At 36.4% G+C, this 18,074-nt stretch overlaps 1 protein-coding gene across 1 annotated transcript in view; it reads right to left on the bottom strand.

Moving 5' to 3' along the window:
* The window catches only part of SLC9A8 (solute carrier family 9 member A8), a gene marked incomplete in the record, with an annotated part of 719,342 nt that extends 714,304 nt beyond the window's left edge, over positions 1-5,038 (bottom strand). The window contains 1 exon segment of the mRNA XM_053691852.1: positions 5,025-5,038. Coding sequence (XP_053547827.1) covers positions 5,025-5,038 — 14 coding nt within the window.
* Between the last annotated feature and the right edge of the window lie 13,036 nt (positions 5,039-18,074).

The following is an 18,074-nucleotide window of genomic DNA, read 5'->3' as shown; positions in this document are numbered from 1 at the left end:
AATTAATTCTACCTGAAAATGAGATGGGTAAGTTTACCCACCTTTCCAAATCCTTTTTTCCAACTCCTGAACTAGTGGAGGAAAATGCAATATATACTAGTTTTCTGGGAATGCTGAAAATTTCACACCAAGATAAACCAGAAATGTGTTTGTCTCTTTAAAAGGGGTTCCATGTGAATTCTTATTCTTAAAGGGACATGAAACCCAAAACATTTATTTAATGATTTAGATAGAGAATACAATTTTAAACAACTTTCCAATTTACTTAAATTATTTAATTGCTTCATTCTCTTGTTATCCTTTGCTGAAAGGTTCATCTAGGAAAGCTCAGAAGCAGCTAAGAACATAGGTTCTAGCTGCTGATTGGTGGCTACACACATATATATATATATATATATATATATATATATATATATATATATATATACACAGATTGTCATTGGCTCACCCATGTGTTCAGTTAGAAACCAGTAGTGCTTTGCTGCTCCTTCAACAAATGATAACAAGAGAATGAAGCAAATTTGAAAATTAAAGTCAATTGGAAAGTTGTTTAAAATTGTATGTTCTACCTAAATCATGAAAAAAAAACTTGGGGTTTCATGTCCCTTTAACTAAGCATAACATCTATGTTTTATATTTGTTTACCTTAAAACCTGCAAATAACCGAAAGTCGTCCAAAGCATTTATAACGATAGGGAGATTTTTAGACAAACTTTCTGAAAAAAATAGCAAATCATCTGCATGTAGTGCTTATTTGATTGTCAATGTTTGAAAATTTTATCTAAATCCCATCTCCAATCCATTAATCCCATCATCTGGACATGGGCCTATGCCCAGTGAAGGGTAAATGCTAAAAATAAACACACATTTATGGCTAGGAGGAAGGATAAAATAATAAACTCAACGGGGCTAACACTCAAGTGGTGGTATAAATATATATGATATATGTAGGTTTCGGCTGTTGAGAGAGCGTAAGTAAGTGCCTGCTGTCCAGCTGTTAAATTTTTAAAGGGTATATTGAGATGTTGTTTGAAGTCTCATCTGGAGTTACAAATTACCTGCAGAAGGGCTATAAGCGCAATGGTAATGGCCAATGTGTAGAGATGTATTTTAGAGCAAGTAGAAATTAAAACATTTTGGGGATTCCTCTCTAACATTCCAGTCTTGATATAGACTACGCCATCTCGGCCACTGACGGCAGAGCAAGACTACAATTACTAGTAGGAATCTTGGCACAAATACAATAGCCCCATCAGACACGCCAAGTGCGTATAAACATACTACTTTCAGTGACATGTAAATGGATGTGTTATATTTTGCAGTGTAGGATATATGAGCAAATATATTCTTAATATCATCATGTAAAGCAGAGAAGGGGATAACAGAGATATTATTAACAGGCGAACTATATAGCATGACCAGTAGGGTTTAAAAGGGAAACCTTAATATACACCCTGGGGAATAGATTTATGCACTGAAACCCTCTAGGGGAGGTCTCCGATATGTAAAGGAGAGTAGTTCAGTAGTCTACACTTGTAAAGTTAGATAGATAACTAGCATAGCTAAACTTTGACTAGGATTTAACAATAAACTGAACCAAAGATCTCACACGTCATCCCTTATTACATTTACAGGTTTAAATCACATAGTATCGTATACATAACAATAAATGCATGCCATAAAGGCCAATTAGCAGGAAAAAGATTACATAAAAACAAATAGCAACTGTAGAATGCAAACAAAAATGAACTGAAATAATCCGCTAAAACCTATAAGCAGGAGTTCTCCCCAGCAGCTCCACGGGTAAATGAGCCACCGCTAGCTACACGACTGAATGCCTTTATCCCACGCCACATGGCCATGATGAGGAAACTATATCCCCAGACTCAGAGACTGTCTCCGGGCACTGCCCCCAACAAAGTAAATGCCAACTTCTACCGTTCATGTAATTGTTTCTGCTGCTTGTCTACACTTTCAGGGATCCCGTTGTCGTCTGCCACCGTATCCAGCTGTGCCTCTCTAGTAACCCCTAATATTTCATCTTGCTGCCCACTGCCGTGGGTAGGGATTTCTATCTGGGGTACTACATTCCCCGGCGAGAAGATATATGTGAGGCCTTAGGAGCTCTTGAAGCAATGAATAGCTGGTGGAAGAGTTGATAGTTCTTCTGGGGAGTATGGCTGGGGTACAGTCGACAGCTCAGTAGTCTGGGTGTGAATAAGCTCTTTATCGGCCGCTGTCCTCAGTAAAGCATCATCTGTATGGTGGGCAACTTGTAGCTGAGAGTTAACTCTCAGTAGTAGCGAGTCCTCAAAGTCCGCAAACCGGGCAAGTAACTCAGTTAAAATGTCCTCCATATCAAAGGCTTGGCAGAGGAGTGTAGCATTAGCAACGAGCGTTAGCGGCAGTGAAATTAGACTCAGAGCAGTACTCCATTCAGGGCCTCAAAGGCTGTATGCGACTCCCTCGTGGTCTTGTCTGGGAACAGAAGAGGGTCATAGTCCCAATAAATACTTAAAATTTCTCCGAAATAGTTATATAGGATGTATCTCCGCAGCATCCCATCACAATATAGAACTCCATCTGTAGGATTTTAACCTTAATTACCCAAAAAAGGTGAGATATAAGCAGAAGCTCTCAGTGAATGCGTCTTGTTATTACGGCTGCTGGCTCCGCCTCCTCGATATACTGTTTTTTAATAGTTTATGTGCAAAATTCATATGGCAAGAAAAAAGGCCTCGTATTTTCCTTTATAGATTATCATTTTTAAGAGCAGATGCAGGTATGGCTTTTCCAAAAATTCTAATTCTTATAATTCTAGCTTGGCATAAGATATGTGCTAAAGTTCGGATCAATTTTTTGTATCAAATATCTACAAAATTATAGGAAACCCAGACTTTTTACCAGATTTAGCGTCTAGCGATTTTAGAGAGTGGAATAATAAAGGTCTTCAATTTGTTTAGCAAGTGCTAAAACCAGGAACTTTATATACTAGATCATTTAATTACATTGTGTCAGAGTATGGAAATCAAATTTCACCTGCAATATTATGTTGAATAAAGTTTGGCTAAGATAATGTTATATAATTCTGCACTGTGTGCAGAATTATATGACATTTTCTAGGTTTACTGCCCCTTTAATTTTAGTATAAAATTATTTTTTGGTTAAATAAATTCTTGGAACTTGAATTGCAGCTACAGTCTGAACATGTTTTCTTCTTGTTCAAAACTGAAGGTAATCATAAGAACAATAAACTAATTAACACACCAATAATGGTAGGCCATAATCTTATATTAAAGAATTGGAAAGCTAATCATGCTCCGAACATATCAGACTTTGTAAAATGGATACATTGGAACAATTTGTTATGAAAACTTTTAATGACAATTAAAACAATATTTCACTAAATGGTATTGGTTTATCCAAGCCATGCCAATTGGGACGAAAATCACAAATTACACAACATGTATTAAATGGTAGGTTTCCAGTGATATGGGCAAATTGACATTTATATTAGGAGAGGTGGGGAAAGACCTTATCACCATTTTTTTCCTGCACTTTTCTCAGACCCTGATGTTAGAAACTAGGGGGATATTGCATTATCAAGATGTTATAGTGTTGTTTAAAAAGGTATATAATGTAATCTGTGGTTGATAAGATATTTGTTTTTTGGTTTGCACCACCAAGGTGGTGCTATGTCCATTATATTATATTAATAATCAATTTTTGTTTATTAAGTCGGTATGTGTAAACTACTGTATTCACCCCGGTGGGAACAATTTTTGAATTCTGATCCATGCTCTGTACTTGTTTATTATTATTTGTTTTATGTAAATAATGGAAAATAATAAAGGGGGGGGGAGGAAGAATCCAAAATGAAAAAAAGACAAATTACTGAAAATACTAGTACACAATCTCCTATCTCCAAATTAATTATACTTTCTTATGACTTACAATTAAAGAAAACCTATATTTAAAAGTTATTCATTAACCCCTTAAGGACCAGCGACGTACCCTGTTATGTCGCTGGCCTTTTTTTGGGACTTGATTGTTTTATAGCGTGGTCTTGCCACCAGCGTTGAGACTAATCTATTCCACAAAGCCTGCTGCAGGGAGTGTATTAATAGCGTGTTCTTGCTAGACTTGTGCTATTATGTCCTGAAAAAACCCTTAACGACCAGTGACATACAGGGTACATTGTGGTCATTAAGGGGTTAAAAAAAAGTAATTTTTTTTTACTATTTTTATTGGAAAGTATTAAAAGGCAGATGAAACCCAACATATTTATTTCAGGATTCAGATACAGTACACCATTTTACACAACTTTCCATTTTAGTTCTATTATATAATTTGCTTAGTCTTTTAGTGTCCTTTGTTGAAAAGCATACATAGGTAGGCTCAGGAGATGGAAGTTTTGCTGATTGGTGGCTTCACATATATGACTCTTGTCATTGGCTTACCAATATGTTCAACTAGCTACCAATAGTGCATAGGTGCTCCTTCAACAAACGATACCAAGAGAATGAAACAAAATTCATAATAGAAGTAAATTGTAAAGATGTTTTTAAAATGTATGCTCTACCTCAATCATGAAGTAAAATATTTAAGCTTCATGTACCTTTAATGTATATGGCAGCGCTAAACATAGAAAGTGTACTAAACAATTGCGGTATATTATGTAATCAAATACAGATAGTAATTTTCCACAACACAATTAATGCAAGTATCTTTATCACATCAAAATAAGAATCGGTAGCATTTCTCTTCGTACGTGACAAAAAGAGATCAAGTGACTGTCTGTTAGTATTAGGGTATGCTTCCTGATTACAATTTACAATAGGATAGTTCAAATTACAGGTGACAGGTGCATATATAGCATTCTAATAACATTCGCACGTATAATTCATTATTGGAGGCTTCGCTACCACTCAAATGCTATCATTATTTTCTTGACACTCAGTTATCATATTAAAACATATCCTACGTTCATATCCTATATATTTAAAAAATTGAGATCCACTCACTCCAAATCCGCCATCTTGGTACACCCGTTTGGGGGAAAATAAACTAACCATAGAGAACAAATACCAAACAGTCCACACCTCCATTCAAACAAAAAGGAAATTGCACACACGGTCTATCTCATATTGTAACCATAGAGTAGGTTAAGGCTACGTGTTATTACGTCACATTTTTATAGTCAAATGTTTTTTCCCGGAAGCGATTTTTCAGCTGTTGTGCGAACAATTACGCTGTGTGAATTTTGTTTTGTCGTTCCGCGTTTTTAATTTAATTTTGAATTTAAAATAATGACTGGGCAGCATATTCCATACTTACAAAAAAGATATGTATAACTTATGACATTACAAGAAATATGGCAAAACCGCAGTGGTTGTAATGCACTCGGTACTTTGTTTCTTTGTTTTTAAATAGGTTTTGACATTGTATTTTAGAGTGGTAAAGATAAATGTTTTTGTGAAAGCTGCAATAAAGTATTTCAGGTTGGCAAACAATTTGGGGTGCTATAAATGTAAACGGTTTAATTCATGGTGTGTAGGTTTATATGCATTTTGTCCCAACATTTTTACAGTTAAAAGTGACAGCAAAGGCAAAATTGAACTTCTATCATTCAGAAAGGCAATGCAATTTGACAAGACGGATTTAAGTGTCTGTGTACAGTAAACAGTTACAAATGTATAAAAGCCACTATAAATATATAAAAACATATAGGCTGAGGGTTTCATACAATGTAGCCATGTAGGCGAGCAGAGCTGACTGGCTGGGGAAAATCTATGGGGAAACAAGGGAATTTACACCCCAACATTTGGCTCCCCCTTTTGTTCCTGGAGACATAAACGCTGCAGTATTGTCGGTAGCCCTCATCTGAACCCCATACCAATTTGTTAAAGTGAAGGTAAAGTTGTCATGCTTTGAATAGCTAAATGCATTCATTAAGATGGTCGTTAAGTTTATTTTGATCTAATTTGTGAATTTCAATATTTTTAATACATAGTAATCTTCCTACCGTTTCCGTCCAAACTCCTCCCCACCTCTACTTCCGTGTTATCTCTGATGTTACGTATAGAGCGGTCCCACCCGCTCTATACACATCTCCCAAGTGCGTGCACGACGATCCGACCTATTGTGCATGCACAAAACGCAGATGTCAACAACTCATGCGCATGCGATACTATTCAATCTAGATCATCAATGCGCATGCGTTAGTGTTTGTCCCAAGTAGAGCGTTGTTTTTATCAGTTTCGGCAAAGGTCCTGCGCGAAACTGGAGCACGCTTGTCCTAAACGGAGGATAAGACAGCAGCGCATGCATATTTAAAATATGAGGCTGGTGACGTAGATCGACGGCCGCCTAACGGCCAGATTTTCAATTGGTGCTTTTGAGAACGTGATCAAGTAATACATTTTTTTTTTTTTTTTTTAAACGGTATGATTTGGATTACATTAAAATTGCAATATCATACGGTGATAACTTTTAAAAACGTTCAATGTGAAGAAGATGATGAATGAGACTCATATTTATTTGGCAAATAGAATTAAATTCAAGTTTGTGAAACAGGTAACTTAACCTTAACTTTAAGTAAAATAATACCATATGGCTGACAAAATAATTTAGAACGCTAAACTCAGATTTTATCTGCAATTTTAAACTTTCAAAGTTACTTCTATCGTCAGATTTACTTTATCTTGTATCATTTGTTGAAAAGCGTACCAAGTTTGGCTCAGGAGCAATGCACTACCGGGAGCTAGCTGGTGATTGGTGGCTAAACACATATTCCTTTTGTCATTGGCTTACTGAGCCTACCTTGGTTTACTTTTCAACAAAGGATACCAAAAGAATAAAGCAAATGTGATAAAAGAAGTAAACTGGAAAGTAGTTTTATGCTGCATGCTCTATCTGAATTATGCAAGTTTAATGTTGATGTTACTCTCTTAATCTCAGTTTGCTGCTGTTGCAACTATATACCAAAATGACCATCTAAAGTAGTTTTTTTTTTAAATGTTATATTAAAGAATCGCAGGTACATTCAAAGATATGCCAATTTGTGATAAGGAAAATTACAAAGGAGTTGCAAACCATATTATAAACTGTAAATAAATATCATAGAACAAACAGTTCTTAACAGCGTCATAATGTCGTGTTTCTTACTATACATCAATAAGCTATATCTGATAACCATGACTAATACAGAGCAATTACAAAACATCTTATTGATTTACATTGAAACAAAATTACATTTATATAACTTAGTCATGAATCCTTATAAATAAGCTACGCAAAGTTTTCAACAGACATAGCCCTTCAAAGTGTACAAATTTCCAAATCATGCAATTTTAACATAAAGATAAAAGAAAATGTACATAAAGCAAGAATCAGTGTGTCTGATTTTCCCTAGAAACCCTTTCTCACAATTTCTCACTTAAAGGAAAAAAAAAAAAGTGATTGGAGTAGAAGAAAAAAAGAGCACTCCCCCGTCGTGAATATATGATCCAAGGCTTAATTTTTTAGCCCTGATTATGATCTGTTTTCCCAATGTTCAAGAATTTTGGATGTCTTAAACGGTAGCAAAATTTGTTTTTTTTTTTCATGTTGGGACAGGGACTTCATGTAACATTCCCATTTTGACAGCCACTTTGCAATAGCTTTTTCATTGGATAGGCGCAAATTATATTGCTCCAGGATTAATTGTTCCCTCAGTGATTCAATAAACTTTCGTACTGGGGCTCTAGCATCTTTCCAGGCTTTAAATATTAAATTGTGGCCCAGTATTATGCTTAAATTAATTAATCTAGTCTTGGGACCCCATTGTTGCCCATTACAGAGGAATACTATTTCCTCTTTGGAAAAAAATATTTTTAATTTGCAAGTTTTCCCTAACTAATGTTGTCATCTATACCAAAATTGCTTGATTTTTGTCCATTCAAAAATACAATTATTTAGGTTTGCCACGGGTGTACTGTACCACATTTTACACATCTTGGCTATTTGTCCTTGTAGTATTTATTCAAAATATAAGGTGTTAAATATGTTCTATAGATTAGATTTAAGTGTGATTCTCTTCTATCCATAAACATTGTTGCTTTTTCAACTCGGTTTAAACTTTTTTTTAATCAACAAGGCCGTTGAATCTGTTAGTCCAGTGTTAATCCACTTCTGTGCAATTAAAACTAGATTATTCAGGTTGTCTTCTGTTAATAAACTAGCATATACATTTTTAATTTTATAATTTCCAAAGGAATATTTGTTAATAATTTCATCAATATTTTTTCAATCCCAATGTATTGTATGCGTTTTGATTAGTTTTGTCTAACCTAAAGATACGCAAAATAATGAATGTTAGAGATTTGAAATTCATCCTTTATTTGTTAAAAAGTTTTAATTTGTTATTTTTTTATATCTAACATTTGATGCATACATTTTAGGCCTTTTTTTCAAATTACAAATGGATAAGCCTGGAGCCCAGTTTCAAATTCCATTATGGGAAGATATAACAATACTTTAGTGTTAGTAAACCATTTTGTACATAATTTCTGCCAGGCTAAAACCAATTCTTTATATATTTGTACTTTTTTAATCAAATTCAGAAGTTTAAATGCTTTGAAATGTAGTAACACATAGTGTATATGGCTTAGCCATTTCTGACTCTAAGGCTAGAAGTGCATAATGATTTTTTTTGGTCAGCCAATCTACTGCTCTTTTGGCCAAGCATATGAGAAAGTATATTACGATGTTGGGAAGAGTCCTGCCACCGTATTTCTTATCTAAATACAACTTCTTAAAAGCAACTTTTGGAGTTTTTTTACATCAGAGGTACTTCTTTAATGAAGTGTTCAAAAGCTTGAGGTCTTTTTTTATGGAGTCCAAGTGGTACATTTTGCATAACATATAATAACTTTGGAAATGCTATCATTTTGAATAAGTTGACTTTACCAAAAATATTTAGAGGCAAGGTTGACCATCTTGATAGATCCAATAAAATCTTTTTAATTGTGGGTTTATAATTTAATGTACCATTGTTTTGGATTTTTTTTTATATCTTAAAGGGACACTCAATCAAAATTAAACTTTCATTATTCAGATAGAGCATGCCATTTTAAACAGCTTTCCAATTTACTTCCATTAACAAAATGTGCACATTATTTTTATATTTAAACTTTTTGAGTCACCAGCTCCTACTGAGCATGTGCAAGAATTAGTGTGTATGCATTTGTGAATGGCTAATGGCTGTCACATGGTACATGTATGCATTTGTGATTAGCTGATGGCTGTCACATGGTACAGGGGGAGTGGAAAAAGACATAACTTTTAAAATTGTCAGGAAAAAAAATCTACTACTCATTTGACGTTCAGACTAAGTGCTATTGCATTGTCTTGTTATCTTGCATTTGTTGATTATGCAAATCTACTGAGTTGACTGGTCCTTTAATGCCTAGATACGTGATATGGCTTTTAGTTTCTTTGACTGAATCATTAGAACAGGAATACTTGTTCTTGTTTATCCAGAGTACTTCAGATTTATCTAAATTTATCTTATATCTCGAGAATTTGCTAAAATCTTTAATAATACTTACTATTTTAGTGAAATTGACAGCTATATTTTTTTTTGTGTAGAATAATAAGTCATCTGCAAATAAAGAAACTTTCACTTCCTTGTCCCCTATTTGTATTCCATCCATTTTATCTCTAAGGCAAATAGTTATAGGTTCAATGACCATATCAAATAAAAGCAGTGAAAGAGGACAGCCTTGTCTGGTCCCTCTTTTTTAGAGAAAAAGATTCTAAGGTTTCTGTGTTAATTATAAGAGCAGCATTAGGTTAGTTATATAGATTTTTGATTATTTGTTTTATATGGCACTTGAATCCGAATTTAGACAGAGATGTAAAAATGTGATCCCATGAAACATAATCAAAAGCTTTTTTAGCGTCTTATGTTAAAATTGCATAATCTATTTTCTGAACTAGGGGGTCTTTATTCTCTTTTAGTTTAAATATATGTAAGATGATCTGAAAGATATTTCTTATATTTGAGAATTATGTTTTTCCCTTTATAAAGCCAGTTCAGTCTATGTGGATTTTTTTTTGTAATAGTTTATGAAATCTATTGACTAAGATGGCAGTCAAAATTTTATAGTTCGTATTCAGAGGGTCTATTGGTCAGTAAGATTCCATTTTATCAGGCTCTTTGTTTGGTTTTAATATTAAGGCTATATATGATTCTCTAAATTTGTTTAACTAAAGTTTGTGTATCAATCTTTGAGATATTAACATTATTAGGTTCATCAAGTTCTTCAATAACTTTGTCTATTTTATTTCTAGTGAATTATTTTTCTCTAGTTTTCCCTGATGTGTTAGGTGATTTATTTTTTTGTTGTGTTACAAATTTTTCCATTTTAATAGCAATAGGTGAATAACTTCATAAAGTGTAGGTGACTTGTGTAGAAACCACAGGGTAGAGTTAAAGTGCAACGAATGCTGCTTTCTATGCCTGAAGTTTCCGGCACGCTCCTTTAAAGACTGCAATAAACAATGGAATCCAGCACAGAGCACAAGTCCTCAAAAAGGTGAGAGTAATCCTTCAGAGTGACTGCCACACTCAAATGTAATAGTGCAGAAAATTGAAAAGAAGGAAATACTTCTCACATAATCCAAAGTTTTATTGGTACAGGATCAGACAACAAAGAAAACACAACGTTTCGGGGTCAATACCCCTTAGTCATGTGATGAAACACACCTAGGACACACCTGCTTAAATAGGCTAATCAATTAACCCTTAATGCAACTTGCATAATACTCTAACACAGCAATGTATTAACACTGACCCCTGCTGACCAGGTGTGAAATGGCATGTAAATTAAAAACAAAAAACAGTTAATCAAAAAACCTACCAGGCAATAATTTACAATTTCTTAGTTAATTCTAACTTAATGTGAGCACCTACAGTAATACAGAAGAAATATAAAAAATATGTACAACCAATATACCCTCTGTATATATACAAAATTAAATAAAAAAATAAATAATTTATAACTTTGCATACAGGATAACCAGTGGAACACAATCAGATGGTGAAAAATATATTAAAACTTTGGATTATGTGAGAAGTATTTCCTTCTTTTCAATTTTCTGCACCTTTAAGGACTGCAATCATCCTGATCCTATCGGGATGATTGACACCCCCTGATTGGCCGCGAATGTGCAGGGAAGAAATGCTTGTGCAATGTTAAATGCTGATAGCCTATGCTGCGGATCAAAAGTGGCGAGTAACATTTTGGGCTCGCTAGTAGCTTAGGGCTTGAAATTTTGAGCCCTGGGTTAACGACTTTAGCACACCTTCCCAAAAGCTATCGCAATGCTGCTCAGTGGAGTATGCAGTTCAATCTTCTGCTCCTATCCCAGAGTAGAGCAGTGGGTCCGACCGGGATTAACCCGCCTGATTACCCACTCACTTAGATTCCGGGGATCTTGGGAGTTCTGCTTTATCTCCAAGGAAAGTAACCAATGCAGCGTTATGAGATGCATGTGTTCAGAATAGGTAGAGAGTCTACTTGGTTTAGTATAATGGCTGCAGCTTGCGCCACTAGGTTTACTGAAGCAAATCTTGGGATTCCTCCTATCCTCTGGTGTTATTCCAGGCATTTTGTGCTCCGGAGGTGTGCCGCTTGTACATCCACCTAGAAGACATGCAGGGTGGTATAATGTTACAGTCACCGTTTTTACCACACCACAATGATCACCTGGCTATTAAAACTTATATAGGGGCTTTATTTTAAATAGGGGCCATGGGGGTCTCTAGGCCTTTTGATGGCCTATTATAAGTGTAAAAATTATTAAATGTATATCTTGTGATCCCCCCAAACAACTCTATAAACCTCCCCCCTCTAACTAGTAGCCGTCATCTTAGGTACTGGCAGCTGTCTGCCAGTACCTATAAACTGCTTTTTTTTAAAAATATTATTTTATTATTTTTGTATTACTTTCTGTAGCGTAGTATCAACCCCCCTCCAGCGATCATTAGTTAGGGCCCCCATTTCCCTTTTCTGTAGTGTAGCTGCCCCATCCCTCCCTGTCCCTTTATTTTTTTTTCTGTAGCATAGGGCCCGCCCACTCCCTTCCCTGCTGGGCACACAGTGTCACCATCTGTAACAATCAGATGTCTGGGTGACACTGGGCACACAGTGTCACTGTCTGTAACGATCAGAAATCTGCCCTCATATGGAACCGGAGCAACGATTGCGCTCCAGTTCCATATGGGGCAGATGCCTGAAGCTTCAGGAACTCCAGCTTTCGGTTGTAATTTAACAGCAGAGAGTGCTGGAGCTTCCTGAAGCTAAGACATATATACAGTACGTCTTGCAGTACAATAAGCAAAGTACTGCAAGATGTATATATACGTCTTATTGGGTAAAGGGGTTAAATTGTATTTTTACTTTATATGTCAAACCACGTAATTGCTAATGGTGGGTCTTGGGTGTTTATATGGCTTAAGGGAGCTGAGATTGAGGGGTTTGAATATCCAGCTCCCTACAGCTCCTAAATGCAGCCCGGCACTTCTGGATTCCCCCAGTGATGCCATCTTTTATATGAGGGTAAGTTCAGGGGGGGTCATTAGATCTTTAAATGCCCCCCAAAACGTGTCATCATCCATGCTTAAAGGGTTGTCATTCTGTTTTGTTCATTAGTCTGAACATCACTTATCTTTTAATTTCTTGTAATCTAACTTCTCCTTTGTTAGTAATATTGTAAACCATAGATGAATTAGAAATTAGTTCTAATTTAGCCACCAATCAGCAAGCGCTACCCAGGTGCTGAATCAAAAATGAGCTCACTCCTAAGCTTACATTCCTGCTTTTCAAATAAAGATAGCAAGAGAATGAAGAAAATTTGATCAAAGGAGTAAGTTAGAAAGTTGCTTAAAATTGCAAGCTTTATCTGAATCATGAAAGAAAACAATTGGGTTTAGTATCCCTTTAAGCCATCAGAAGGTCAGTCCTATTCCTTTTTCTATTTCCCTGCTCTTTTGAATAACTTTATTCGAATAACTACTTTCCCCTAGCTGCTCAGCTAAGAGATCTGCTGCGGGACTTCCGTTGGGGGAGGAGTTTTACAGTCTACCTGCATGCCAGCGTGGTGAGAGGACGCCGATTCACCAGCTCCCCACTCCTTGCCACTTACCTCGGACAGCTTGCTGAGGTTTCAGAGTGTGGCGCTTTGCGTGGCTACGGCCCGCCCGAGAGTCTGAAGTTACGAGAAGCCGACTGGGCTTGCGACTGTATCGCAGTGTATTTTAAATTCATCCCTCGGGTATTCACCCGCAAGCTATCTGCAAGGAGGGAAGTCTGAGCTTACTGATGGCGGCCGGATGTTGGAGTCTAGTCTGAGCGGCTAGATCGTTATACCTCAGCCTAATTCAAACCCAGGTACCGGTTTTGTAAAAGTGGGCTGAAGTGCCTGCAGGAGAACACGGAGCCAGGGTTTTCTTCTGGGTCAGTGGTAGCTCTGTGGCTAGGCAGTGAGAACCGCAAGTCGTGCTCATTAAAGGGCTACTTGAAAGAAAAGTGAGTTCCCAACTTAATCAGGTACCCGACTCTACGGCCCTTTGCCTGGAGGCTTAGATCTTAGCCGCAACAATAAGCCTCTTCATAAGTGCTAAAGCTACCGGCCGGTCTGAGGGGGTAAGCTGCATATTGAAAGTTTGGACATAATAATATAGTTTTTCTGCAGCCGTATATACAAGTTGCTGGCATAAGCACAATATAGTAACTTTTATCACTGTTGCTACTTTGTCATCTGGAATTCTTGGATAACTTGTTACAGTTTATTTTTGAGACTCTCAAACTGTTCGCTTTCACCTGTTATACAGCACTATCTTACCGTCCTATAACCTCTGTTGTGGCCGTAGTCCTCATGTAGATATAAGACGGTTTTATTTATTTGTGGCCTTTTTTTTTGCTTTCCGCTCACTGTGGACAGACCAGAGTCCGATATAAGCTTTTGTAATATTCTGCAGAAACTGGCCCTGTTTATATATTATACCTAATGCTGTGCTTTTAAGCAATACGCTCTTCTTAAGGAATATCTGGCGACAAATCCACGCTATTAACAAGCTGAAGAGGAGAATTCTTTGGCTCCTATAAAGGCTCAGTTTGAAATTTCTACGTCTTGGCATTGGACTTGAGTTTTCACTGTAGTGACTTTTTTTTTTTTTTCTGTAGCATATTCCACTTCATGGGGTCTTGTTAAAAAAATTCTAAGTATATTCTGGGCTATTAGTTGCTCCCCTATTAAAAGAATAAGGTGGCTACTATACGTAATGCAATTGTTTATATCTAATATTAAGCTGTTGTGTGCACATAAAATATCTGTGTTGTATTTTTTAGGCTTGATCTGATTTTATGCTTTTCAGGCTCTTATTGCACCTAATTGTTTGACATATTTTACTTTACTACGCCTTCTTCTCAGTGAAGAAGTATCACGTGGTTGTCACTTCACCCATAGGGGTGAACAGGGTAGGAATCCCCTTTTTTTTTTTTTGTTTGTTTGTTCACCTAAAAATTTTTTGTATCTCTCTCTCTCATTGGCAGCTATAATTGTTGCCCAAAGTCACAGGTGTGGTTTTGTTGTTTGTATATTCACTTGTTTATCACTTAATTGTATGAAAAGATTTGTTGCTCAGGTTAAATCCTCCTCACCAAGAATGCCTGTTAAAGTTAAAGATAAAAAAACAAACCTCTTGAACACAGTCTAGATACGAGTGACACTATGTTTAATATATGTGACACTCAGATCTTGATTACCCACCTGACTGAATTATTTACTCCTCAATTTGATACGATTAGGAAGGAACTAAGTACTATCTCTTCAGAAATTTCTGGACTCTCGGCTGAAGTACGACAGTTTTCTAACAGAATGTTAGAAGCTGAGAGCAGAATCTCTCAATTAGAAGACCATGTAAATGCCTAAGGCAATATTATCGCCAAACAAGACTCTAACATTAATCATTTACAAATGCGTCTTAACGATCTTGAAGACTGATCAAGACGCAACAATATTAGAATTGTGGGGTTGCCAGAGATTCCAGAGTTTGATGATTTATTGAATTTTACTTCATAGGTATTGCCACTGGATCTGGGTTTTTCTCAACACCAGTTACCTATTGCGGTTGAGAGAGCCCATAGAATTGGTCCTAAGAATATCCATGCTGAGGGCCCTACTAGGAATAGAATGTGTATTTTTAAGGTTCTAAACTTTCGGGATAAAATTGAAATTATGAAATTATTAAAAAAAACAGGGACCCTTTATTGTTCGGTAACAATAGGATCCTGTTATTTTCTATTGAGACCTCTTTGAGGAGAAAGACAATGGCACCTTACTGTTCTCAACTTATAAACAAAGGTTTAAATGCAAGGATGGTTTATCCTGCTAAAATAATTGTTGAACACAGTGGTGCTAGAAGAATCTTTTCAGAGGTCAAAGAATTCTTGAAAAATAAATAGCAGATCCTTTGTATATTATACGTTCATTCAAGGGTACTAAGTGAATGTTCAAGAAAGGTTGATCCATGTTGTTTATAGGACAATACAATGTGCTCCCTCCTTGTGGAGTTTTTTTTTTTTTTCTCTTCTTCTTTCTCCTCTCTTTCTCTTCGGGCCCGCTGGGTGATAGGCTCATAACTGACTATGTATTTTAAAATATGTTCATGGAACGTGGGAGGGATCTCTTCGCCGTGTAAATGTAAAATGATTATTAAAACATTAGCTAAAACCAAGCTGGATATTGCTTTTTTACAGGAAACGCATCTTAACATTCAGGAAGCCATTAAATTTAAGATTAAATGGGTGGGAGAGGTAATTGTGGCCGAATACATAGGGAGAAAGTGTGGGCTAGCCATCTTGATTAACAAATCTCTTGAGTATAAAATTTTACATATAGAGACAGATCCCACCTCCAGATTTATTATACTACAAGTATTTATAAACAATATTAAATATATTCTTTGTAACATTTATGGGCCCAATACATTTAAGATTGAGTTTTGGGAAAATATCAAGGGCAAATTATTCCCTTTCATCAAAGAGAACTTGATATTGCGGGGTGACTTTAATCTGATTACCTGTCCAAACCTGGACCGTCTTTCACAAAGAAATGTTCCAGAGAACAGGAGAAGCTCTACATACTTTTCTTGATTTTGTCAGAAATTACAGGTCTTGGATATTTGGCGCAATCAAAACCCAGATATACGTTGTTTTTCTTGTGAGTCTAAAACACACAGAACCTTTTCACGGATAGACCTATTTTTAATCTCTGAAGCTTTGTCAATCTGTGAACCAGAGACAGAAATTGGGGAGATTATCATCTCAGATCATGCTATTATCTCTTTAGGATTATATTGTCAAGATAGGTCTAATGTGAAAAGCCATTCATTTTTTTTACCCCCGTCACCTTTGTAAAAATCCAAGATTTGTTTTTTGGCTGAAACAAAAATGGAAGGATTTTTGTTTAAAAAATATTTCATATTTTCATAAAACTGAAATCTTTTGGGAGGCATCTAAAGCCGTTTTACGGGGGGGGGGGGAATTAAGGCGTATTTGGTAGTGCTTAATAGGAAGAAAAAGGCTCAGGAATGTCAATTAACTAACCAAGTTAAGAATGCATATAAAAACTATCGGCTAGATTACAAGTTGTGCGTTAGGGTAAAAAAAGCAGCATTAAGAGGTCCTAACACTGCTTTTTTTTACGCCCGCTGGTATTACGAGTCTTGAAGGTTTAGGGTCACCGCACACTTCTTTGGCCTTACCGCAAAACGACTTACGTAAACTTCGTAAAGTCTTTTTTCTATGGGACTTCCATAGCGCTGCTATTACGAGTCTGTCCTGCGAGGCCAAAAAGTGAGCGGTACACCCTACCCTGTCAAGATCCGTAACGCATTTTAAAGTCAGTAGTTAAGAGTTTTATGGTACAACGCCGTAACATAAAACTCATAACTGAAAAAAAAGTACACTAACACCCATAAACTACCTATTAACCCCTAAACCGAGGCCCTCCCGCATCGCAAACACTAAAATACATTTTTTTTTATATATATTTATTGAAGAAAGATTACATACAATAAATGTTAAACAAACACCAAAGGTTAAAAGTCAAAAGATGTGTGAGCACCTAGTATAACCGCTCAGTCAATTTACTTGTTAATAAGTAATCCCAAACTTGTGTAACACCAAGATGGAAATGTCTCTGTAAACTGACTCACCCCTGGCTGCAGATTGTTGCCGGTTTCTTGCCTCTTTCCGCTGCTCGCAGAGTATGGCCCGTCCTCAGAGAGCTGGTTTATTCCTCCGGGTCAGTGGGCTAATACAGATCCGAGCCCCTTTCTCGCTGCCTCCGGCTGGTGTTCCGCTCTCCTCCTGGGTCCCGCTCCACTCGCGGTTACTCGGCGTCTGACGTCACCGGCCTGCTCCTTCTCAGCTGTTCAATCAGCTGTCAGAATTATCCAATGGGCGCTGGCTGGATCAACAGTTGTAGCGGTTACAAGCTACCTCCGTGCAGGCTCCGTTTCAGTGAATTCCAAAGTAACAAAGTGATGAGCTGCACCAGGGTACTTGTTAAAAACTTTTTATTGTCGGTCACAAAAACTTCCTTCCAGAAGCATCATTTCACAAGAATAATACAGGACATTGTGATGTGTATAGAAGTCACCCAAAGAGCTTATTGCTGACGCGTTTCAGCCTGTACCGGCCGTAATCGTAGCATAATGCTCATAATCCCAATTCACCTTTAAATCCCTTGTGCTAAATTGTGATTGGATAAAACAATTATCCTGGGCGGTTTCTATGAACACACCTATTATGTATATACATCAATACAAAGTACTATTCCTTTATAAACAATGATAAGTAATAAGAACATTAAACATTTGCTTATATTCAGATGAATTTTTGGTTGGGACTAAAAGTATTTTGCAGCCTTAATCTTATGGTTCTAGCTTTTTATTTATTTTTATTTTTATATATTGTCATAACTCTTCCTGATTAGACTTTCGAGTCCCTTTTTAGATTGTA

Source organism: Bombina bombina, chromosome 1, assembly GCF_027579735.1.
Source record: "Bombina bombina isolate aBomBom1 chromosome 1, aBomBom1.pri, whole genome shotgun sequence".
NCBI lineage: Eukaryota > Metazoa > Chordata > Amphibia > Anura > Bombinatoridae > Bombina > Bombina bombina.
Note: the sequence above shows the minus strand (reverse complement) of the source record. Positions and strands in the feature narration are given on the sequence as shown.